Genomic DNA, 26832 nt, shown 5'->3' with positions numbered 1-26832 from the left:
TCTATGCCTTGCAGTTTTGGACAAGCAGATTTTCAAAGTTTTTCCTTTCGGTTGCCATGGCAACCAGAGTTCTGCATAGAATTCAATTCTTTGAACAATTTTGAAAGGGGGCCACCAAAGGATCATTCCTTTAAGTTTGGTGTAATTCTGCCCAGTGGTTTTCAAGAAGAAGATTTTTTTAGAAATTGTTGACGGCTGCACGCCGCATGACGGACTACGGACATTGAGCGGTCACAAAAGCTCACCATGAGCCTCTGGCTCAGGTGAGCTTAATAAACTATTTCATGTTTGTCATGTGTTCCACTGAATATGCATTTTTCATCTGGAAAAAATAAATCAATATTAACTAAAGCATAAAGTAATATTTGTACTCTTAAATCAATATATATTTAATTTAACTAAAACATATTTGTACTCTAGAGCATTATAACTTACATCCACACCTACAATCTTTTTTCTCATTTGGATTCCATCTGAAGTCGCACTTTCTTTTTCTTCAAATGTAAAATTAACCACTTCTCCCTCACAATACCTCACATTGTTGGTTATGTTTTTTGCCTTCAGTGAGTGCAAGAGCTGCCAGGGGTCAAACCATCCCTCTCCTGAGGTCCCTAAGTAATGTATAATTATTGTACCATATGATCCCTTTGAAAAACAAGTGAATGAAGTATTGCCATGCAATACAAAGTCCCCTACTGGAAGGCACCTAATTTTCTCTACTGCAGTATAACATAATGAACTGATATTTGTCAATGATGTATAAACAATATTGTACTATCTATACAATATAATATAACAAAGCACTTGGATTAAAATTTGCATATATAAAAACCTACAGTTGTTTTCATTTGGAATTTTTTTGGCCGATTATACAAAAAGTTATCATAAAAGTTATTTATAGTAACAACAAAGTGAAATTAATCCTTAAAAAAAAAAAAAAAAAAAAATCTATAAAATGGAAGTCCACAAGAAAATCTTTACCAGGTAGAGATAGATCAAAATACACCTAAATATTGGATGTAACATGCATGTTGTACCACAGAAAAGTGGTCTCGATTTTTCCCTACGGCCAGTAATAAAAAAAGTTACAATGTAATCTATTTATAGTAACAACAAAGGGACGTAATTCTAAAAAAGTGCGCCTCATGGTGGTGAACATTTGTGCCAAGTTACATCAAAATCTCTCCATGCATGAAGAAGAAATGCTCCGGACAAAATCATTCTTGAATTTGACCTTTGACCTCTAAGTATGACCTTGACCTTAGACCTAGCGACCTGGTTCTGGCTCAAGACAATTTGTCTTATGGTGGTGAACATTTGTGCCAAGATACATTAAAATCCCTCCATGCATAAAGAAGAAATGCTCCAGACAAAGTCCTTCTTGAATTAGACCTTTGACCTCTAAGTATGACCTTGACCTTTGAGCAAGGGCTCCGGGATTTGCACATGACACGTTGTCTCATTATGGAGAACATCTGTGCCAAGTAATATTGAAATCCCTTAATGAATGACAGAGTTATGGACCGGACACGAAACAGACCCTGTTCATGCCATGTTAACATTTGACTACTAAGTGTGACCTTGACCTTTGAGCTAGGGGTCTGAAAGTTGTGCATGACACATCGTCTTATTATGAGATACAATTGTGCCAAGTGATATTAAAATCCTTTCATGGATGAGAGAGTTATGGACCGGACAGGAAAAAAGCCCTGTTGACCTTTGACCTCCAATTGTGACCTTGACCTTTGAGTTAGGGGTGCAGGTTTTGCGCATGACACGTCGTCACATCATGGGGAACATTTGTGTCAAGTAATATTAAAATCCCTTCATGGATGAAACAGTTATGGACCGGACACGAAACAGACCCTGTTCATGCCATGTTAACATTTGACTACTAAGTGTGACCTTGACCTTTGAGCTAGGGGGTCTGAAAGTTGTGCATGTCACATCGTCTTATTATGAGGTACAATTGTGCCAAGTGATATTAAAATCCCTTCAAGGATGGGAGAGTTGTGGACCGGACAGGAAAAAAGCCCTGTTGACCTTTGACCTCCAACTGTGACCTTGACCTTTGAGTTAGGGGTGCAGGTTTTGCGCATGACACGTCGTCACATCATGGGGAACATTTGTGTCAAGTAATATTGAAATCCCTTAATGGATGAAACAGTTATGGACCGGACACGAAACAGACCCTGTTCATGCCATGTTAACATTTGACTACTAAGTGTGACCTTGACCTTTGAGCTAGGGGTCTGAAAGTTGTGCATGACACATCGTCTTATTATGAGATACAATTGTGCCAAGTGATATTAAAATCCCTTCATGGATGAGAGAGTTATGGACCGGACAGGAAAAAAGCCCTGTTGACCTTTGACCTCCAATTGTGACCTTGACCTTTAAGCTAGGGGTCCGGGTTTTGCACACAACACGTCGTCTCATCATGGGGAACATTTGTGCCAAGTAATAATAAAATCCCTTCATGGATAAAAGAGTTATGGACCGGACACGAAATTGCGGACGGAAGGAATGACGGAATGACGGAATGACAGAATGACGGAATGACGGAATGACGGAAAGACGGAATGATGGAATGACGGAAAAGTGCATTCCTATAGTCCCCGAAACTGGTTTTCAACCAGTAGGGGACTAATAAATCTGTTCCATTCCATTTAAACTTTACACTGCTAAATTTCTAAAATGGACTGGTCCATTATTCAAACTGGGCAGTACCACTTCTTTTACTGAATATTTACTGACTGAACAGCGAACAGTGCAGACCAAGATCAGTCTGCATGGACATGCAGGCTGATCTTGGTCTGCACGGGTCGCAAAGGCAAAGGCAAAGGCAAAGGCAAAGGCAAAACCACTTGCCTCAGGCAGGCTAAATGATAAATAGTGTTGAAGTAATGACAGAACCTGCCAGAACTCACACTTTCGAATTACTTTTATATTTTTGGCATGTCTGCTGAATATATTAATCTTTGAGGAAAGGCTTAATTTTTTTGGCAAACTGTGAATCAGTAAGAGTTTCTTAACCCACCAATGTTTAAATTTCCCCTCATACTCTTTTGAATATCAGTGTATAAAAACCGTTGCAGCTGACCTAAACATAAATAACCTACAATCTGGTTAGTTTGTGAATAACGTTGTAGAAAAAGTTCAATCAAATCATTTACAACTGTTCAATTTCATTTTGAAATCTTAGCCACTATCTATCTTTACACCAAACTAATAATTTCATTCCTTTGCAAGTACTTTCTACTGCTGATGCAGGAAATTATTGTCTGATGTTGGTTTGCATAAATTTAAATGAAGACAAGAGGCCTAAATGGGCCGAAGTCACTCACCTAAACAGTACCTTGTCTATTGATGTTGTTTCTGACTAAGTTTGGTAAACATCTATTTAGCAATTCATTAGAAGTCACCTAAAGCTTTTTTCCTCTATTTTAATGTGAATGGGTAACCATTAGAACAAACTTCATGAAAAGAAATTGTTTAAATTAAATTTCTATTTTTAGCTTTGGTGTCCCCTCAAAGGGGCCAAGTAGAACCATTACAGACATGTTTGACAAAGATCAATCTAGCAGTTAATAAGAAGAAGTCATAAAGTTCTTCAATTTCAGCTCTAGCAGTACCTGAAAGGGGCAAAGCACCCCTCTGTGAATGAATTGGGCAAATACCTTAAAATGATGCTACAGACCAGGTTTGATGAAGATCCATTGAGTGGTTCATAATAGGAAATTTGATAGAGGTCAAAGCCAGGATGCTACCAACCAAGTTTGATGTAATTATGACTTAGACTCCCATGTTTACAGGATTTTATAAAACCTTTAAACTGCCATAAATTACTTCTTCAGTCATGGCTGGCTTTTCCCCTTCTATTTTGGGGGGCTGGGGCAGGGGCAGGGGCAGGGGCAGGGGCAGGATGTGACCAGGGTGGTGGGGGTGACCAGTTGTGGATACACAACTTAACATGTGGATAATAAAATGTTCATGGAAAAAAAATGAAGTTTAATGAAATTCTACCAATTGGTTAGTTTGTTATGTACAAATATTTGGATTTTTAAACAATTAAAGGGCAATAACTCTGAAGATGCTACAGAGATCCTGAAGAAATTGAGTGTGCATTACCACATTATGGTGATCTAAATTTAATTCAAGTTTCATAGTTCTAGGTCAAATATGTCACAAGTTATGAAGCAGAAGCCATATTTATAGTACCCTATATAGTTAACACTAGAAACTACTAAGGGCCGTAACTTAGACAATCTGAGTGAAACTTGACAGGCGCATTTCCCTATAGTGGTGAACATGTACATGAAGTAAATATTAAGTATTCCAAACCATTTCCTAGATATGGCCCAGGATGTACGGACGGAATGTCAACGCCAAAACTATATCCCTCCACCTTTAGTTGGGGAGTAAAATATAAATGACTAAATTAGAATGGCATTTATCAAAGGCTTTTGTTAGTTTTGCAGGGTTTCCGGTTACACCAACAAAATTCAGGTCAAATGTGGACATTCCATCTTTGAATAGTGGGGGAATGACCATCGGTATCCCTGAGCAATTTCAGGGGGTAGAACCATCAACTTTCCTTAAGACAGCTAGATGTCTTCTACACAGGACTCCAAGACTCTGGCTCGGACCTACAGCTGTGAGGGACTAGTGATTTACTGCTGGAGGTACCCACCTAAAGATCCTGCTTCAATACCATCAAGATTCAGCCATGGGTATTTCTCAGCTAGTTGTGTCTTTGAAAGCATCACAGTCTTTGCTCCACATTTTCTGGGGGAAAAAAACCAAGAGAATTTCAAATTTTTAACCAAAAAGGGATAAAAAGTATTTTAAGCTATGGCATACAGGAATGTTAATTTAGCTTCAGCCTTCAAACACATTTGTCCCACACTACAGAAAGAAATTTTATCACAAATATAATAACTTAAATGAAGAAAATAATGTAGAAAATACAAACCTTTAAATTAGAATGGTAACAATTAAGACCATACAGTGAATTTTAAAAGGAGGAATACCTCATTTCATCCAGGCACCCCTCAAGGCATTATTTCATGTATGGGCAACTTGGCAGATCTTGAGCCCACATTTAAGTGAAGGGTAAGAAATTTGAAATCAGTGGAATAAATACTCAGCCTTTAAGACCCTTTATCATAAGTACACTCGTAAATTTCACCAGTGTTTTCCAGTGCTGACTTTTTCTCCAGAAAAAAAAGAGCAATCACCCTCCAAACAATTTCAGACATTTTAATAAAGCTCTGTAACAGTCACAGAGATTATCTGCCTTGCCAAAGTATCAAACTTCTGACCTCTGAATAAGAAATATATTCTATTACTACTGAGTTTACTGGGCTGGCAGATCTTATCCATGAACATGCAGGTGCAAACGATGCTAGTTTTACAACTGCATATCACAAAATATATACTGTGAAATCATTAATATTCGTGGGGGACTAATTTTCGCGGATTTCGTGGTTGATTCAACCCACGAAATTTAATCCCAACGAACAAATAAAATTCCCATTCATTTTATGTTCAAAAGTTGAAATCCACGAATTCATATCCCCACGAAATTGCCGTTTTGACCAAAACCACGAAATTTCATGCCCACGAAATTTAATTATTTTACAGTAAGTAGTGTGCATTTAGGGTGTTTAGACTTGACAGAATTACAGCTCAACTTTGTTCCCTCAAACTCAATGGGACCAGCATAATTTGTGCGAGTTATCGGTAATTGAGCCATCGAACAAAACACACTATAGGGATTTTGCCGGGACCTGACGAGGAGGTTGAGCGAAATGTGAAATACAGGCTCTACCCATGTTGGCCATGTTACTTTATGGAACAGTGTCATAATACAAACAATTTCTATAGTGGATATTCTTATCATAGATTTCAGAGGTTGGGACTGTTTTCCTATATCTATGTCAGTAGAACAAGAACAATTTTTGTGTTATCAATTTCCGTTTTGTTATTTCTGTTGCGTTATCAATTTCAGTTTTGTTATTTCTGTAACAGGACACCAAGCTCCAAGGCTATAAAACCAAATTTAACGGTAAGTCTAAAATGCTGCCTCGCCATTGGTGAATTTCACAAGAGCACTGCCTAAGGGTGCCATGCTCGTCTGCAAGTGCTGGACAATATGTAAGAAAATAGTTATAAGATTTTCCAAGTACAAAAAGGGGCCATAATGTTGATAAAATGCATATCAGAGTTATGGTTCTTGGTCTATATAGTCACCTAATAATGATAAACAAGTGTGCAAAGTTTCAAAGCTGTATCTCTTGTAATTTTTGAGAAAAGGCAGACCTGAACAAAAATTTTAACCAATGCTGACAATCAATTGATGATAATACCTCGTAGATTTTTTTTAAAAAATCAGACGAGCTAAAAACTGTGCTCAGAATCAACAAATCAGATTCCAGAGTTCAAACTCAGTTTTATAACACTTGATCCAGATGAGCTAATATGTTGGAGTTATCTAACCTTTGCATATCTACACAACTCTCTAAAAATTCCACTCTGTCTGGAGGAGCCAAAAACAAGTAACCTTGGTGATGGAAGCACACTTCAGGGGGATCTTGGCCTGAAACATGTACATGTATTAAACAACAATAAAACAGGCACAGAAATAACTTAATTGCAACAATTCCTAGTCAAACTAGGTCAAGTTAGCAAAATTATTAAGACTTTGGTACATAATAATGTCATCCTGGTAAGAAATTCTTGCTTTTATGTTCGCTATCAAAATATGGAAATATATTGGAAGCCACACTGTACAAGTGTGAATCATTGACTGGAAGCAAAAAATAGGTATCGAATTATATACACAAAATGGCAAAAGCATGCCCAAGACAATCCAAGCCGTTACCTTTTAAAGAGTTTTTATTACATGTATATACCTTTAAGTAATCTCTAGTTACCTGAACATTACACAGTGCGCCAATAACCAGACAGTTTGCATGATTTCAATTATTAGCATGGGTTACAGGAATCTGATATGTAAAATTTGTTACCTCATAGTCAGTAGGCGGGCTCTATTTATACAACACCTGGCTATCTCGATCACATGATCGGTACACAAAAAATGTGCCGTAATGTTTCCATCTTGCCATTTGGCATGTCCAGCAGGTGTATAGAAATGATGAATATGCAACTAGCCCAAAAGGAAAGGAAAACAAATTTGGTGGACTAAGTATCTGGGCGAAATTGGGCTACACAATCAAACCAACCTAGTAAGCTATATAATAAACACTTTCTACAACATTATGTGTAAATAAATCCTCTGCCAACAATAAGCAACCACCTTAATGAAGTTTTACCACTGGAGATCCATGAAGAGGGCATAAAAGATTTCTAACTTTTTGCATCAAATATACAAGAATCCTTTAAAAAAAATGCTGTAAATACTAACTACAAAGTACAATGTACATGTACCAGTAATGGAAACATTTTTTAAATTTTAAATGTGAAAAATTGTACAAAAACTTTTCTTTACTAACCATATACACTGAGATGTTCTTTGTATTGTTTAAGAAATTCTGAAGTAAACATTGACATCTGTACGTTTTCTGGTATCGTAAACTGATGCCTTATACCACCAGCAGAAAGCATAGACGATGCTCGTGTGTACTGGAAAATGAAATTACGTACATGTACAGATACATATCAATTCTTAAATAACACAAATCAGAATTGTGTATTGCTAGAAGCAAGAACTTGAGTTGTTTATTAACCTTTACCCTGCTGAATTTCTAAAATGGACTGGTCCATCATTCAATTTGGGCAATACCACTTATTATTCAAAGGGGTGTTCACTGAAAATTTACTAAACTGAATAATGAACAGTGCACGGATATGCAGGCTTGAAAACTAATATGCCTCCCTTCGGGGGCATAAAAACACAGATGATCTTGTTCTTTGTGCAATGCACATGATGTGAAATTTTAACTTAGTTTTAAACCTATGATGTAAATTGCACAGAATCTTCATTTCTTTTTGTTTATAGATTGTAATTGCAATTAAATTCACTCAATTTCGAATATTCAATTATATAAATTACTCAATTATCGATGCACACAGCAAACAAACAATTAATCACACATGAGAGCCGGTTAATTGGCTTCCGGTCGTAAGCAGGAATAACTGTGCGTGTTGTTGTTGGCACCCACGGCAGCCGGCCATTGATCGTGCAAGTACGTGCAGCTTTTTGCACCTGCGTTTGGCAGACGATTAATGTCCACTCGAGATAACCGATGTTAAAACAGAGTAAATTTCAAAGTTGGGGACAGAAAATTTAGTCAAGATATCGAAAAAAATCGAAATATCCAAACTGAGATATCCGTAGTTGATTTATATGAAATAAGAAGGAAAAAAATCAGGACCGGGAAAATCCACTCGAGATATCGAAATAACTGAAGTCGAGATAACGGTTTTGGACTGTATACATGACATTGTACTGTCAAACGTGTGCTAAAATTCCAAACAGACATTACTTGTCTCTAAGGACCGTTTTCATTTCAGATTTAAAGATCTTAAGTGAATCAAAAACCACCAGTAATCAAAGGAACTTTAATGTGTTTTCAGTGTGTACAAAGGTTTACAGGGTGGCCAACCCACGTGACTTTTGGATACCATAGACAGGGAGAAAATGTCCCAATTCAGGTATCATTTTGCCTATATTTGCTTTAATACTTGACAAATTTTAATAAGATAAAGAGCGTCAAAGACAGCTAAAACGAATGCTTTCCTCCGCACAAAGCGTCTTCCATCAGTTCTCACACTTAACTCAACTGTTTTTTTGTGGAAAAGCTGTGTAGATAACGTAACACTTTGCAGTTGGGCGAAGTATTTGGAAAAAATATGGAGAACTGATGGCAGACGCTTTGTGTGAAGGAAAGAACTCATTTTGTTGTCTTTGACACTCTTTATCTTATGAAAATCCAACAAGTAATAAGGAAAATATAGGCAAAATGATACCTGACTTGGGAGTTCCTCTGTGTGTACGATATCCAAAACTCACATGGTTTGGCCACCCTGGGTTAAGTATACTATGATATGAAAGCTTTTTAGTGTTTCAATAACGGTAACACAGGTTTAATAATATTGTAATATAAATGTGTGTTTTCTCACTGCATAATCTCTCTCTATAACTGTAACATCGTACATTCCCGATGAGTGCTGTGTAAGAAAGTAGGCCACTGCTGTGCCAACTAAACCTCCTCCTAAAATGACGACATCCGTATGACGAGGTATCGGTGCTTCTATACTTGTTATCTGACCTTTAAACGCTGGCTTTAGCTCTTCCATCATGACATCTTTCACGCTTCTACAATATTGGAACAACATAAAAAAAACATAATATATCAAAAATAACACTTTGAAGAAAGAAAAGGCAATGTTGTCATATCACTCGAATGTTATTTACATGTGACTGGACTGTTAAAACAATTCAACTGAATTTGTTGTAGATTGGTTTACCGAGGGGGTGTGGGGGATAATGTTTTCAGACCTGACATCATGCCAATCATGTGATAAGCAGAATTTTACTAAATTAAATTGATAATAAAGTAATTGAAATTTCTTGCACTCGCAGAAATATATGCGAGTGCCAAATAAAGATAAATTCTAACCATAAAACTTATCAGACGTCTGCACCTTACCAAGACCCACCTTTATGTGAAGTTTGATGATAAAAAAAGTAGTAGTAGTAAAGGTGATAAAGTGAAACTGAGAGACTTGCCATAAAGCTTTAACTTGAAAGCCATGCCCACAGTGGCAATGACACTGACACTGACTCCAGAGTAAGTACAACAGTACTTGTCCTCCATATTCATTGAATAGTCAAGCTACATGTAACAAGAGCTGTCACAGGAGACAACGCACTCGACTATTTCGATGCTGGATAGTGAAAATGGGCACATCTGAGGAAGCTGGAGCAGTCACTGGTGTGTTTAATGACTCCTATGTGAATGAAGGTATTGGACAATAACTTATGTTTGTGTCAAAAGAATCAAGTAATAAGAGAGATAAAGATAAAGTTATCAAAACATTTAATAAGTATAATTCTACACAAATGGAGGCATAATTCATGAAATATTGGTGCAAAGGTGATGCACCTTATGTCATATGATGTGGGTGATAATGTGTAACAACTACTTTAAGTTTGATTCAAATCCATTTAGTAATAACTGAGATAGAGTGAAAGTGCACCAAAACTTTAACCTGAAATTCTAAGTTAAAAGGGGAGATAATTCATGAAATACTGGTGCTAGAGTTAGGGTCCTTGTCTTATATGATGTGAATGATGATGTTGAACAACTATTTTAAGTTTGAATCAAATCCTCTCTGTAATAACTGAGATACAGAGAAAATGCATCAGAATTAACCATAAATTCTAAGTAAAAGATGGCATTATTTATGAAAAATTGGTGCCAGAGTTACGGACCTTGTGTTATATGATGTGGGTGATAAGATGGAAAAACTATTTTGAGTCTGAATCTAATTCATTTAGATATAACCGAGATAGAGTGAAAACTGCACCAAAATTTTAACGTGAAATTTTAAGTAAAAAGGGGAATAATTCATGAAATATTGGTGCAAGAGTTATGGCCCTTGTGTCATAATTATGATGTGAGTGATGATTAGGAACAACTATTTTAAGTTTGAATAAAATCCATTTAGTAATAACAGAGATAGAGTGAAACTACACCAAAACTTTAACCTGAAATTCTAAGTAAAAATGGGGCATAATTCATGGTGAATTTGGTTCCAGAGTTATGGACCTTTTGTCATATGATGTGGGTGATGATGTGAAATAACTATTTTAAATTTGAATCAAATACATTTAGTAATAACTGAGATAGAGTGAAAGTGCACCAAAACTTAAACCTGAAATTTCTAAGTCAAAAGGGGGATAATTCATGAAATATTGGTACAAGAGTTATGGCCTTTGTGTCATTTGATGTGGGTGATGTAGTGTTATTTCTAGAGCGATGAAGCGGAGCGCCACGCCCTGCCCTTTTTTACTGTCGCCACGCTATCCTTAAAATGCGCCCTCTTGCCTTTGATCTTCTGCTAAATCTCGCCAATTTCCCTGTTGACATGCCTCGCTGATTTTATGATCGGCAAATTACGTCACGGCGAGTGCACACAGGCTTGAAAGCTTGAAACAAATCCATCAAGTAATTACAGAGATAAAGAGAAAGTGCATCAAAACTTCAACGAAAGTGCAGACTCGGAAGGATGCTGACACCGAAGCCGGGTCAAGTAGGACAACTCTCCATGCTTCGTATAGTCGAGCTTAAAATGAATATAAGGTAAACAAAACAATCACCTGGCCTTCCCTCCTGCAGGAATATACTCTCTCTCTTCTTGTTTATTATTCTCAATCTGATTCACTCCATCTGATGACCGAGAATCTGGTACTTTATCACATAACTGGCGAGTCAAACGGTTCAGCTGTGACCGAAATCTTTTCAACAGCAGTCTGGTTCTTATACAATGGTTCATCCTGGTAGAGCTTCTTCCGTTTAAAATAGAAAGAATGATATTTAAACAACAATTGTGAAAGCAAAATATCAACAAAACAAAATAAACTGTGTGAAATAACACTCTTACTTGAATTTTCAGACTCTTGACCCTGTTCAAGAAACTGCTTCTAAACAACTTCTAGCTCCTTCAACGACTGACAAAATTAAATTATATAAATTGCCCAAGAACAAGTGTGGCAAGTTTAACTTATTATAGTATATAAGACAAAGATAATGTTTTTGCAGATAGACAAGGTCATTTTACCTTTACTAAACAAGAGGACAATGATGGTCCTGAATCGCTCACCTGTTCCCACATGACCCAGTTTTGAGTATGACGTCATTTTTTCTATTATTTGACATAGTGACCTAGTTTTTGAGCTCATGTGACCAAGTTCTGAACCTGACCTAGATATTATCAAGATAAAAATTCTGACAAATTTTTATGAAGATCCATTGAAAAATATGGCCTCTAGAGAAGTCACAAGGTTTTTCTATTATTTGACCTATTGACCTAGTTTTCGAAGGTACGTGACCCTGTTTTGAACTTGACCTAGATATCATCTAGATGAACATTCTCACTAATTTTCATGAAGATCTCATGAAAAATATGGCCTCTAGAGAGATCACAAGGTTTTTCTATTTTTATACCTACCGGCCTTGTTTTTGACCGCACGTGACCCAGTTTCGAAACTGACCTAGATATCATCAAGGTGAACATCCAGACCAATTTTCATGAAGATCCATTGAAAAATATGGCCTCTAGAGAGGTCAAAAGATTTTTCTAATTTTAGACCTACTGACCCTAGTTTTTGACCGCAGCTGACCCAGTTCAAACTTGACCTAGATATCATCAAGATGAACATTCAGACCAACTTTCATACAGAGCCCATGAAAAGTATGGCCTCTAGAGAGGTCACAAGGTTTTTTCATTATTTGACCTACTGACCTACTTTTTGATAACACGTGACCAACTTTCGAACTTGACCTAGATATCATCAAGATGAACATTCTGACCAATTTTCATGAAGATCCATTGAAAAATATGGCCTCTAGAGAGGTCACAAGGTTTTTCTATTTTTAGACCTACTGACCTAGTTGATCCAGTTTTGAACTTGATTTAAATATCATCAAGGAAAGATTTTTCTAATTTTAGATCTACTGACCCTAGTTTTTGACCGCAGCTGACCCAGTTGAAACTTGACCTAGATATCATCAAGATGAACATTCAGACCAACTTTCATACAGATCCCATGAAAAGTATGGCCTCCAGAGAGGTCACAAGGTTTTTTCATTATTTGACCTACTGACCTACTTTTTTATGGCACGTGACCCACTTTTGAACTTGACCTAGATATCATCAAGATGAACATTCTGACCAATTTTCATGAAGATCCATTGAAAAATATGGCCTCTAGGGAGGTCACAAGGTTTTTCTATTTTTAGACCTACGGACCTAGTTTTGGACCGCACGTGACCCAGTTTCGAACTTGACTTAGATATCATCAAGATGAACATTCTGACCAACTTTCATAAAGATCCCACGAAAAATGTGACCTCTAGAGTTGTCACAAGCAAAAGTTTACGCACGCACGGACGGACGGACGCTGCGTGATCACAAAAGCTCACCTTGTCACTATGTGACAGGTGAGGTAAAAATACTTAAAGAGTACGGTTTTGAGTTTTCCCTATTTGTACTTAAGAAATTATGTTCTCTAACCGAGAAATACATTTAACATTGCATAGACACAATTATTGGTCATTTTGGTGATTGGTAACTTTCTAGCTTTTCACAGGCGGAAGATCCCAGATGCCTCTCTGGAATTATTTCATCAAGGGAGAGCACCTGGGTATACAATCCAACCTCTGTAAGCCAGACGGTCCTGGCTTCCTCACATGAAGAATTCTATGCCCCAGGAGCCAGGCTCCAGCCCATATATTTGTGAGGGGCAAGTGATTGTAAGTCAGGGACCTTAACCACTTGGCCATAGAGGCCCCCCATTATATGAATTAAAATGCACAACATGTATTATCACCTCCACTGTGATGATGCCCCTATGTTTTTATGGCACCAAACTCTTTTATTTTCTAAAGGAACAGAAAATATGATTTTTATCGTGATTAATCAGACATTGGCCAAGTAACAGATTTGTTCTGAAGGTTAATAAATGGTCATTTAAACTTAATGGTGTTCACTTAGTGTAGTTTTACTGTATTTTTAAAATCTGGTAACCCAACCAAGAGAGGGTGACTTATCATATATTATATGAATTTAAAACACAAAAGTTTTCTATAGACGAGCTGATATGAATACCAGAACTACTGTATCAAATTTGTCAAAGTGTCACACTGACAAATATATTTAGCCAAACTTTATTAGAAATTCAAGTTTTTACTCCCAATTAACCTATCTTAGTTGTCCAACAGGGATACATGTAGACTGGATATTAATTGAGCCGCGCCATGGGAAAACCAACATAGTGGCTTTGTGACCAGCAAGGATCCAGACCAGCCTGCGCATCCGCGCAGTCTGGTCAGGACCCATGCTGTTCACTAACGGTTTCTGTAATTGTAATAGGCTTTGAAGCGAACAGCATGGATCCTGACCGGACTGCGCAGATGCACAGGCTGGTCTGGATCCATGCTGGTGGCAAACCCACTATGTTGGTTTCCTCATGGCGTGGCTCAATTAATTCAGAAGCTACACATTGTTTGAAAACTTGCCTTTTGGCTAAAGGTTTTTGAAAAATCAAATTGTTTATTAAATGCAAATGTAAACCTACTTATTTAATATATTGAAATCAATAATAACCTTTAATTAAAGGTAGGGCTGTCATCGATTGAAACGATATCGATGTATCAACGATATTTTTTTGTCGATCGATTATCGATTCCCATTTTCAAAAATCGATATTTTACAGAGAGAAAAAACTACCCAAATAAACACTCAGACCCTAAAAAACAACTAAAGTTCACAAAGTTGTAAATTTGGATAAATGCAAAAAAGGAGTGAAGGCAAAATAAAAATGAAAGATGTTATTAATTTTTGTGTATTTCTTTTATTTCATAAAATTTTAAATACAAATACAACACAATCAAACAGAAATATGGAAAGTAGGCAATAAAACTTAAAATAGCATTTACAGGAAGGTATATAGTATGCATATGAACAAATAGGTCGTTAATCTAACTTAATAATCAATATATCGATGTATCGTCGATATTTGTCTTCTGATATATCGGTATCGTCGATACGCCTAAGACCCAATCAATGACAGCCCTAATTAAAGGGGAGTAATTACAAAATTTTGTTTCATTATCCGTTTATGTCAAATCATCAGGGTTAACACTAAACAAGTGAGTAGAGTTCCACTGGTTTCAAATATATCAGCTTTCAAAGTTAACTAAAACTCAACAAAAAATATCCAAAAAAGGGGCAAAACTTTTTAAAAATGCAGAGCATAGCTATGACACCCATGCATATAGCCATCTAAGTGAAAAGAACAAGTCTGTTACTTTTAATCCATTCCTGCCTGCAAGGTTACATACAAAATCATAACAAAAACTGCAAAGTCCAAAAAGGGGCATACAATTTTGTAAAAATACAAAGAAGAGTTACAGAACCTGTGCATGCATGTAACATTGTTACATCATCACAGTGAACAAGACTTATGAAATTTGGCAAAATTTTACAAGTTAAACAATTTTCCATATAACAACAATGGAAACTGTAGTGGCATCTGCTACTTAAAGTTTGCTGAGCAGTGCTTATGATTGTTATCGTTCTGCAGTGCTTACTGTCCATAATTATGCTTTCTGTTCATGTCTTGATAGGAAAGCAAATATACCTTACGACATTTTTAGAAAATATTGAAAACAGATCTATCAAGGTATTTGAGTTGGAATCTGTTATTTTCTTTTCGTTATACATTTTTTCATGACTCCAATGACATTAAATCTAGATCAACCCTCATATATGATCACATTTCTCACACAGCAAAAGAAAATGTACATTTATTAATATCCAGTCTTAAACTCATTAAATTCATATCATCAAAGGTTGATTAAATGTTTTCAACCTTATACTCTCATACACTGCTATGAATAAAGAAACTTCATCAGTGTTGGTTAATGTATACATACTGGTAGATCAAGGTAACATTCTCTTTTATCTATATCACCACTAGTACCTAACATGAAGTTCTGTGGCAAGACAGAAAGGAAACAAGAGGGGCCATATATATCGCTCACAAGAGTTGATCTGGCCTACTGACCTAGATTTTTACCCCACATGAGCATGATCAGCCGGTTTCGAATTTAACCTAGAGATCATCAAGACAAACATTCTGACCAAGTTTCATAAAGATTGAGTCACAACTGTAGCCTTTAGAGTGTTCACAAATTTTTCCTTTGATTTCACCATGTGACCTTGTTTTTGATCATAAATGACCCAGATTAAAAATTGACCTAGAGATCATCAAGACAAACATTCTGACCAAGTTTCATAAAGACTGAGTCACAACTGTAGTGTTCACAAGCTTTTCCTTTGATCTGGCCTAGTAGTCTACTGACCTACTTTTTGTTCCTGCATGACCCAGTTTCGAACTTGACCTAAAGATCATTAAGGCAAATATTCTGACCAAGTTTCATAAAGATTGGGTCATGAATGTGGCCTCTAGAGTGTTCACAAGCTTTTCCTTTGATCTGGTCTACTGACCTAGTTTTTGATCCCACATGACCAAAATTCAAACTTTACCTAAAGATCATCAAGACAAACATTCTGACTAAATTTCATAAAGACTGAGTCAAAACATTGGCCTCTAGAGTGTTCACAAGCTTTTCCTTTGATCTGGCCTACTGACGTAGTTTTTGACCAAACATGACCCAGATTCTAACTTGGCCTAGAGATCATCAAGACAAACATTCTGACCAAATTTCATAAAGATTGGTCACAACTGTGTCCTCTAGAGTGTTCACAAGCTTTTCCTTTGATTTGACCGTGTGGCCTAGTTTTTGACCCCACATGACCCAGATTCAAACTTGACCTATAGATAATCAAGACAAACACTCAGACTAATTCTAATGAGTTTCAAACTTGAACTGTGGTCTCTAAAATGTTGACAAGATTTTCCTTTGATCTGGCCTACTGACCTATTTTTGATCCAACATGACCCAGTTTCGAACTTACCCTAGAGATCATCAAGACTAACATTCTGACCAAGTTTCATAAAGATTGGGTCACAAATGTGGCCTTTAGAGTGTTGACAAGATTTTCCTTTGATCTGACCTAGTTTCTGACCCAACATGAGCCAGTTTAAAATCTGACCTAGAGATCATCAAGACAAACATTCTGACCAAGTTTCATAAAGTTTGGGTCACAAATGTGGCCTCTGGAGTGTTCACAAGCTTTTCCTTTGATCTGGCCTACTGACCTAGTTTTTGACCCCACATGACCCAGTTTCATACTTGACCTAGAGATCATCAGGAGAAATATTCTGATCAAGTTTCATAAAGGTTGGGTCACAAACGTGGCCTCTAGAGTGTTTACAAGCTTTTCCTTTGATCTGGCCTACTGACCTAGTTTTTGACCCCACATAACCCAGTTTCAAACCTGACCTAGAAATCACCAAGACAAATATTCTGAACAAGTTTCATAAAGATTGGGTCATAAATGTGGCCTCTGGAGTGTTCACAAGCTTTTCCTTTGATCTGGCCTACTGACCTAGCTTTTTTGACCCAACATGCCCCAGTTTCATACTTGACCTAGAGATCATCAAGACTAACATTCTGACCAAGTTTTATAAAGATTGGGTCACAAATGTGGCCTCTAGAGTGTTGACAAGCTTTTCCTTTGATCTGGCCTACTGACCTAGTTTTTGACCCCACATGACCCAGTTTTGAACTTGACCTAGAGATCATCAAGACAAACATTCTGACTAAGTTTCATAAAGATTGGGTCACAAATGTGGCCTCTAGGGTGTTCATAAGGCAAACGTTGACGGACGCCAGACAACACACGGTCACAATATTTTACGTTGAGCACTTTGTGCTCTGGTGAGCTAAAAAGGAAAATTAGAAATGGTATTAAGGTAGTTCTGCATGTCTGAAACATTGGAAGTGTCAGCAGAATGGCATTTACCTGTACATCATAGAATAAAGTTCGGATCCAGCATACAGGGACGTGAAACATTTGTATTAGTTGATTTCAACATGCTTAGCTTCTACCGGTCTCTTTCTTACAATTATATATGACTAAACTTGTGACATGTGAAAAAAATTTAAATTAGATCAAACTAGAGCTGCTTTTGAGAAAAGGGCATGACTCTCACAACTGCCTAATCATTTAGTGATTCAAAGTGGTTTGGGTGATTTGGGTGAATGGTTCCGATCAGTAATTTTTGGGAGGTCTGGGTGGTTTGGTTGAGTGGTTCCGATCAGTAATTTATGGGAGGTCTGGTTGTTTAAATGTGGTTCTGATCAGTAATTCAAGGGCTATAATTCAAAAGTGCCTGGGCCGATTTGGCTAGTTATCCAACTTGGCTGAGGACTTATCGGCATAATACATTTTGTTCAAGTTTGGTGAAGATCAGATGAGAAATGTTCGACTTAGACTAGTTAAAGTGCGGACAAGCTTTGTGACAAACAGACATACATACTAAAAGACAGGAGTAAATCAATATAAATAAATTCTACCACACCACTGTGTGGTGGGAGACATAAATATCAGTTTGAAAGGAAAAAACAGTCTCTTTAATAATGGGCAAAATCTCCAGAATTTCACAAATAACCTATACGTTTTTATTTTAGAGCCAAAAGAAAGACAATATGCCGATTTACAAACTGTGGGAAGTTTTATTAAAATCAACATTCAACAGAAGCTTTTCTGTATGTGAAATTAATTGTCACTAAAATTGTGATTTTCCCTTACAATTATTACAATATATTATTATACCAGATTTAAATAGCGCTTTACATAGCGCAAACACAGCCACACAGGGCGTGAAATTCATCCTTTACTTATTACTAAGTACAGACACAGAGCAATCTGACCAGAGGGACAGAGTGAGATAAAGCCCCAAGAACGGCTTTTTAGATACAGTCCTGTCCAGCTAACTTAGCCTAGCTCTTTGCGAATAGACAGTCTGGTTCTTTAACGTGCCCGGTGTATAGCACCAGAACAGGCCTGTTAGTTAGTTAGGAGACACTCAAGAGCATCTCAGAACTTTCCAGTGCTTGGACCAGGATTCGAACCCCGGACGTCTTAAAATACTAGTCAGATTTACTTGCTCCAATAAATTAAACTTTACTATTCATGTAGAAACTTCAAACAATTTGATATAAGTTGCATAATTCTAAATAAGAGACTTTAAATCTTCGGGAATTTGTTGTGAACAGGTGCAAGGGGATATCTACCCAACACTGGCTTCAATACACAGCTGACTGTCGATGACACTACAGAAACAAATCATAAAATATACATTAAAAAAAGTGCAGTGCAGGCACTGCAATTTTAATGCAAAGATGAATGTAAGTGTAACAGTCTCAGGAAAAATGTGCAGCTTCGACCGGAATTTGAACCCCGAACCTTCTGCTTACCGTGCCAACGTTCTACCAATTGAGCTACCGAGGCCACCTGATACGAGAACCACTATACACCTTTCCTTTTATTGCGAGACATTGGCACTCCTTGCCAATGTCTGCCGCAGACTGTTAACCGAATTCAGATGCACAACCTAGACAAACTGCTTCGCCCCACATGGGTGAACAAGGGTAAACATCCCGGACGAGTCCCCAAATGTAACAGTCTCGTGAAAAATGTGCAACCTCGACCGGGATTCGAACCTCGGACCGTGCCAACGCTCTACCAAATGAGCTACTAAGGCCACCCGATACGAGAACCGCTACACAAGCAACTTATCAAAAGAAAAACATGTAATTCATAAAAAAAAGTGATTACCAAACACCTAAAAAACTTAGAGAACAGGCTAGGAGTTAGGTGAGGTCACCTGGCAGCTAGAATGCAGACTAGGTGTCTTATTTTTGAATGGCCAAATGCTTCCAAAACTTTAGCTAGTCAGATAATAAAAATATCCTACATAAATGTGCAGGGAAAATGTTGAATCTTCCTTTCATTCATCATATAATACTTTTTAAATCATTCAGTGGGTCGAAAAAGGGTGTGTACGAAACGCTTTAATTCTGTACCTGATTGTCAATTATAAGAAAATCTGCCCTCTGTCAACCTTTGTTTTTAAAATATATGCTCATTCCAGATATCAACAATAATTTCAGTATTCAAATATGCATTGCATCTGTATCTTAAATGTTTAAATTATTAAATTCATACCGTCAAAGGTTGATTTGTTCGTCCAACTACACAGTGCTATGCGAACTACATCACATAACATGTGTAATACACAAATTTTGATGACGTCATATGTTACTACACAAAGCTTTGTGGAAAGTGAAACTTGAATGTGTGCAATCTTCACGTTGAGATATAAAATGCAATGTTATGATAAATGTCAGGAACATTTAGACGGAGTAGGGTGACATTTTATATAAATTATGATTTATCTTTCTTCTTCCGGATATTCATATTCCTCTGTGTATTAAAATTTCATTCAGGTAAGATATTATTTACAAATTAGGCGCGCACCTGTCAGTTATTGATTTATGGTATTCTGATATTATGTACTGTAAACATACATGTCCACAGTTGTATACAAGCCGACAGTGGTCATTTCTACATATTAATAAGATTAATGTTTACTACAAATAAAAGGCAACAAAAGGTAGCCAAAGTTACTCAGTCCGGTATCAGGATGTCTTATTTTATAAATTCTGAGACTGATATTTTATAATTGCTACAGCAGCTAAAAATTTCAGCCCCAGAGATGTTTATATGCTGTTACAAACCTCTGAGCTGTATTGAAACCTAACCAGAAAATAGTGCCAGAAATCTGTTGTGCTATAATTTCATCAAATCAAATGCCATGGACTTGCATTTTACTTCAAACTATTTTTCAGTCAATTATCCTAATTTTGATCTGACAATAAATAAACCACGCAACACAATCTTAGTATGACTCTATGAGTAGTACACACAAGTTACAAACAAGGTTACAAGCGTCAGTTTGGTATTACCTCATCACTTTGGTTTATATTGTGAATTTGCTATTTTAAAAAACATATGTTACTCCATGAGATTTACTTGAATTGCATATTTTACCAGTTTATTTGTGTATTTAGGCAAATATGCAGCTTATCATTGGATAAGTATAAAATTCTGACTTGATTTCGATATAGTGTTAGCTGGTCTTTTCATTAGCTCTAAGACATCAGAAGACAGTTTTTTTTATAAGTAATGTCCTCAATATATTTCCAAGTTGCAACTGTTCAACAATAAAAGATCATATCAGTCAATAAAATGGGTCAAACTTGAGCACCAAAGGATTTGGGATTTCAAGTTTTTTTTAAAGACCTGTGCCCAATAATTATATATATATATGTTTATTCTTTCCTTCTGTTTACAAATGGATTTCATTTATTTTATAAATGAAATACCTGTGATAAGAACAAATTTATGTAGTTCATTTTGACTTACTTCATTTCTCAAGCATCATTATATTTTCTTAGCGGGGCCTCCATAGCCAAGTTGTTTTAGGTCGCTGACTTCAAATCACTTGCCATTCATCTATGTCGTGGGCTCGAGCCTCACTTAGGGCATAGAACTCTTCATGTGAGGAAGCCATTCAGCTGGCTTATGGAAGGATGGTGGTCCTACCCAGGTTCTCCCCCATGATGAAATAATGCCAAGAGTGGCATCTGTGGTCTTTCTCAAACATGAAAAGCTGGAACTTCACCATGTCAGTGTGATGTTAAACCAAACAAAAAAATTTTTACTTGTACATAATGATATAAAATTGATCATACCTGACACAGCAGCTCTGTTACATATTACTTTGAATTTCAATACCATTTTAAATAATGCTTTATTTTTTAATAAATTTTTTACCAGTATGACATCAGTGAGGTACAGAGAAAGGATTATTTCACCACCTAGATACCGTCGCCAAACAGTTGGCATGGTGTACAGCCTGCAAAATAGCCAGAGTGTGCCGAACTCTGCTAGACATTCAACACCAAGACCAAGTTCTGCACTGGATCGTAAATGGGTGATTATCTTTTGTGTTTCTGTATTGTGTGTTTTTTCAGTGAATTATTGAAATATAACTGAAGTTTATGTATCTGACAATTTCACAATAAAAAGTATCAAGTATATACTTTTTACTAAAAGGGAACTATAAAAAGGGTAAAAACTGTAAAAGAACAAAAAAGCCATGATGTTTAAGATCAAAACTGTCTTTCACTTATGAACACCTCAGGTGAGTCCTGATCTTTAATACACTGAACATGCTGAAGCAGACAATTTATCTTCTAGTTATTATTGATTACATAATTGTAGGGTAATCTTTTTCCAGTGACATATATTTTGATTAGTAACATTAACCAATTACATTTGCATGACTTGCACATTGTAAATTGGTAGCTTGCAAAAAACTATTTAAATCAGGCATACTTATTCAGATATCACATTTCATTTCATCTAAACTCAGGGTTTTTATTGATATTAGATGCTTGAATTCAAGTATCAAGTTCTAAATTTGATATTTAGAACCTCTGAGTTTCATATTAAATGAAAACAATACTAAGAGTAATACAAGATTGATTATTATTAAAGGTTGAATTTCTAGCAAGATTTAGAAGACATGGCCTTTTTCCAGAAATTGGGAAGAGGCCCTTAAAGAGAATTCCTATAGTTTTTTTCCTTTCATAGATTTTTTTTAAATTCACATATATGATAGGAAACTTTTTGCTGAAAACAATGAACAAATAAAAACAATAGGTCACCAGGCTTGTTTTTGTGAAAAATTGTTTTGAACACACCCACTGTTGCTGAAACTGCCAGCGATTTTTCAACATTTTCATAATTTTCTGCTTTTTTATAAATACCAACCAAATTATACATCAAGACAGCACAATACAGTTTTTTTCTTTTTACAGATTTTATTATATACTTACTGTGAAATCATTAATATTCGTGGGGGATTTTCGGGGATTTCGTGGTTCAGTCAATCCACGAAAATTAATCCCAACGAACAAGAAAAATTCCCATTCATTTTGTGTTCAACAGTTGAAATCCACGAATTCATTTCCCCGCGAAATTACCGTTTTGACCAAAACAACGAAATTTCATGCCCACGAAATTAAATGATTCCACAGTATTTGATATCATAGTCATATTTGTAATACCCTATCCTTACAATAATGGGTACAAATGAAAAAAAAATATTGTTTCATATTTACTTTTGTGGACTTTTTTCAATGAAAAATACCCATAGTGAAGAATATTTTTTTTAATTCTGAAAAAACTCTTTCATAGAATTTTTTCCTGTTTTTCCTGTGTATAGATAATTGTATTGTGAGCATAAAAATGGCTAAAAATGTATGGGTCACCAGGCTAAATTTTATGTTAAGACCGCTAGAATACAACACCTGTTCGGACGGAAAATGGCGCGAAGCTGGCCAAATTGATTACATGTATGTCTGCTAGAAGTTAAAAAAAAGCTTTAAAAATTCTTAATTCTTTCTATAATTGAATACTAAATAATCTGAAAGGTGATATCGTCTTATCAGTACTAAGTCAATTATCTTACATTATATGAACAACACTGTCTTTGTACTAAAATGCGATGTGAAAGCACAACCACAAAAAAGCAAGATACCTGTCAGGCATGATACTTGTCAATACAACATAAACCAGTAACAACATTTGATTACTGATAAAACTTATCTAAAATGTTATTTCATTCAAGATTCCTCATATTTAAGATTGTCTGTAACATGTTTCAACAAATGTTGACTTCAGTTCAGTTTTCCATACCAAGTGTCGGCTGCGCAGAAAGATGCGCATAAAAAACTATAGGAATTCCCTTTAACCTTTAGCCTGCTAAATGTTAACATTGAACTGGTCCATCATTCAATTTTGGCAGTACCATTGATTTTACTGACTGAATAAGGAACACGCAGTGCAGACCATGATCAGCCTGCACGTCAGTGGTCAAAGGCAGAATCACTTGCCGCCAGCAGGCTAAACTGGTTAAGTCACAATGTTTAGGAAATGTCAGCATGAATTTTTTCAAATTGTGAATTTTGAAAAAAAATTGGACTGCTTCACAAGAAACTCTTTCATCAGTGACAAATGATACATACTTCAAATGTTTAAGTTGCTAACACAGAGACTCTTGACAGAAATATATAAGAAAAATTAAATAAGTTAAATTGTTAATTTGGAGATCATCTTTCACAAATTGGAAAATAACAAGCCAATTTCAGGTTGGGAAGCCAGCAAATTTCGGCCTCAGTTTTGAAATTTGAGGCGATACCAGAAGGTAAAAAAGCCCTGAAAGATTGATCTGTTATAATAACTGATAACTGGAGATTACATTGATAGCAAATAATAATCTTGAGATCTCTGTATGATTAAGTTAACATATTGGAAAAGTCTCAAATTCTGCAGTTATAACTATTATTGTACACAAGATAATTTAATGTCAAACACTTGTATTACAAATAGTAGCACACATAGTAGTTACATTTCATGAAAAATTTTAATAGCCATTCCTTTAAGTTAATAGTAGTATAATTTATTGAAAATAATTCATTTGAATGTAATTTCTTCTTTTTTTGCAAAAAGTTACCTTTAATTGGCTGTAAAACCATTAAATTTGAGAATTTGGTTATTAAACAGTAAGTACACGTATAAGGAGCTTGGGTATTTTAACTCGGTGGATCCGAGGCATATCTAAAATGCCTGCTGTAAAATCATTTCATATCGTGGGCATGAAATTTCGTGGTTTTGGTCAAAACAGCAATTTCTTGGGGATATGAATTCATGGATTTCAACTTTTGAACATAAAATGAATGGGAATTTACTTGTTTTCGTTGATTGATTGAAGCATGAAATCCATGAAAATTAGTCCCCCACAAAAATTGATGATTTCACAGTATCTTAATTTGACACTCATTACACTGTTATTTTTGTTTTGTTTTGCATTTTTAGCTCATCTGATTTTTTAAAAAAAAATGCTGAGTTATTAAACCTTGTCAGAATGAAAATCTTCGCAAAGTATGTCTTTTTTCTTTTGATAAATTATGAAGTCTTTGGCACATTTGTGTTAATAAGAGCCTTTTATTAATACAGCATTTCATTGTTGACAGACTTAAATTCAAAGAGGTCAAGAATTCAAAAATTATTTGTTATCTTTGAAGTCTATTTGATCAAGGATAAGACCAGGCATTCCCATCTTTGTGACAGAATTTATCATAAAACCAAGATAAAAAGGTGGACAAATATTTTTGCCATATACCAAACAAATATTTACACTACAGCTTGACATAATTTAGTTGTCTCTTTGGTATGCATGCATGTGGAACTGCAATTAAAGTTTTTACTGCCAAAAAATGTATCTCCCATTTTGTGAAATAATTTTAATAAACGCAAGGTAACCCATAAAGTTGAATGCAATATTTTTTTTTAATGTTTGACTTATAAAGTGCAGAAATTAACTAAAATGCAATTGCTTTAAGCAAAGAAATAAACTTAAAATTTTTGCCCTCTGCCTGGTATTTCAAGTAGGAACAGGCACATTTAGGTAGAACCACAAAAAAATAACTTATGTACAAGCCAGCTGGAATGTTACTGAAGGAAAGTCCAGTGTACAAAAAGTTACATAAGTGCTAGAACATTGAGGCCCTTAAGTTAGAATGATTTGGTCTGGGTGTTTAAACTAAGTAAAAATTACATGTATAAGCAGCATGACAAAATATTCTTGATCCATTCCTATGTAATTAAGTTGAAACAAATTCTTAGATGAAATTAGAAGAAATTTGCTTCCCAGCTTTTTTCTTCTTACCGAGAGGTGGCCCGCCCACTTAGCTCAATAGGGAGAGCACAGATCTACGGATCTCGGGGCCGTGAGTTCGAGCCCTGGGCGAGGCGTATTTCTCTGTGCAATTTGATAAAAGACATTTTGTCTGAAATCATTCGTCCTCCACCTCTGATTAATGTGCAGAAGTTGACAGTTACTTGTGGAGAACATGACATTGTGCAGGTATGTACTGGTACAGAATCCACAGGAACACTGGTAAGGTTAACTGCCCACGATTATATAACTGAAATACCGTTGAAAAAAACGGCCTTAAACCTTAAACAGACAAACAGACAAACAAACTTACCAAGAGGTAATAAATTAATAATGAAAAAGAAAAAAGTAGAAAAGCCTAAATTCTTTGAAGTTCATATTAATATAGCATGTAAAGTGTGTGAACTTAATTTTTTATGGGAAAGGAACAGATTATCACAGGGGGAGTTAAATCAGTTGACCGTACACCACATGTGGCTGGAATCATTATTTTCATATTTGCTATTCTTAAAAAAAACTTGCAAAACAATATCAAATGTACTGCGTACAGTAACGCCAGATTTTCTGGCATTTATATTTTTAATGTATAAATGATTCCTCTTGGTTTATGATATGACCTGAAAAATCTAAAGGTACATATATTTTGAATAATTAATAACTTGAGAATTTTTAATCTCCTTGAAAAGACTTAAGGTAATATATATTACCTTTGTTTATGTAAATTCTTAACAGAAAGTTGTTAGAAGTCATTTTCTTGCAGATTAAGATTAGGCAAGGTTACATTTCTTATGTACAGAGCTTTTTTGCTGACCTGAGCATAAGGACTTAACTTTGGTAAATCTTTAGCTCTCACATTTGGCAACTGTCAATATAATATGTTTACAGGAAAAGATCTATATAAGCCTTAGGCTTTCGATCTGATACGATCCTAAGCTTTTTTGTGAATTTTGTCGTTTGTACATGTATATATTTTGTAAACTATCTCGCTAATAAAATATGTTTAAACCAGTGTAATATGTTTTATTAAACAGTTTCTGGATTTTAATCAGGTTCTTGAACTCTTGTTGCTACTGGCAGACACATTGGATCTGTGACTTATAATAAATACCTGGAATTTATCTTACATCAAGTAAATGTTTCTTATCAGGCCAATTTTAGCTATTTAAAGAGAGATATTTCTTGTTAAATAGGCAACAAAATGTTGGAAGTTCTTCTGGATGTTATGTTATGGTTTTAGCATTTTATACAGTAAGTCTAGCGTGTAAAAAAAATTGTGCAGTTTGCTACCTTCACTTACA

General features: G+C 35.7%; 2 protein-coding genes across 3 annotated transcripts in view; one reads left to right on the top strand and one right to left on the bottom strand.

Moving 5' to 3' along the window:
- LOC123551810 (FAD-dependent oxidoreductase domain-containing protein 1-like) overlaps nt 1–19942 on the bottom strand; it is a 41284-nt gene extending 21342 nt beyond the window's left edge. The window contains exons 1-7 of one of the 2 annotated variants that reach the window (XM_045341015.2): nt 19894–19942; nt 11351–11539; nt 9148–9343; nt 7518–7647; nt 6502–6601; nt 4694–4788; nt 436–611 (exon numbers count right to left, since the gene is read on the bottom strand). In XM_045341015.2, the coding sequence (XP_045196950.2) occupies nt 436–611; nt 4694–4788; nt 6502–6601; nt 7518–7647; nt 9148–9343; nt 11351–11526 (873 nt within the window). In that variant the 5' untranslated portion in view covers nt 11527–11539; nt 19894–19942. The remainder of the gene's footprint in view (nt 1–435; nt 612–4693; nt 4789–6501; nt 6602–7517; nt 7648–9147; nt 9344–11350; nt 11540–19893) is intronic. The other variant, XM_045341023.2, reaches the window with a different exon arrangement.
- A 59-nt stretch (nt 19943–20001) lies between these two features.
- LOC123551801 (uncharacterized) overlaps nt 20002–26832 on the top strand; it is a 34397-nt gene continuing 27566 nt past the window's right edge. Inside the window, exons 1-2 of the mRNA XM_053525066.1 lie at nt 20002–20174; nt 21568–21724. Of these exons, the coding sequence (XP_053381041.1) occupies nt 21569–21724 (156 nt within the window). The 5' untranslated portion in view covers nt 20002–20174; nt 21568. The remainder of the gene's footprint in view (nt 20175–21567; nt 21725–26832) is intronic.

Source organism: Mercenaria mercenaria, chromosome 15 (genome assembly GCF_021730395.1).
Source record: "Mercenaria mercenaria strain notata chromosome 15, MADL_Memer_1, whole genome shotgun sequence".
Classification (NCBI taxonomy): Eukaryota; Metazoa; Mollusca; class Bivalvia; order Venerida; family Veneridae; genus Mercenaria; species Mercenaria mercenaria.
The sequence above is the reverse complement of the archived record's forward strand: the minus strand, read 5'-3'. Positions and strand labels throughout refer to the sequence as shown.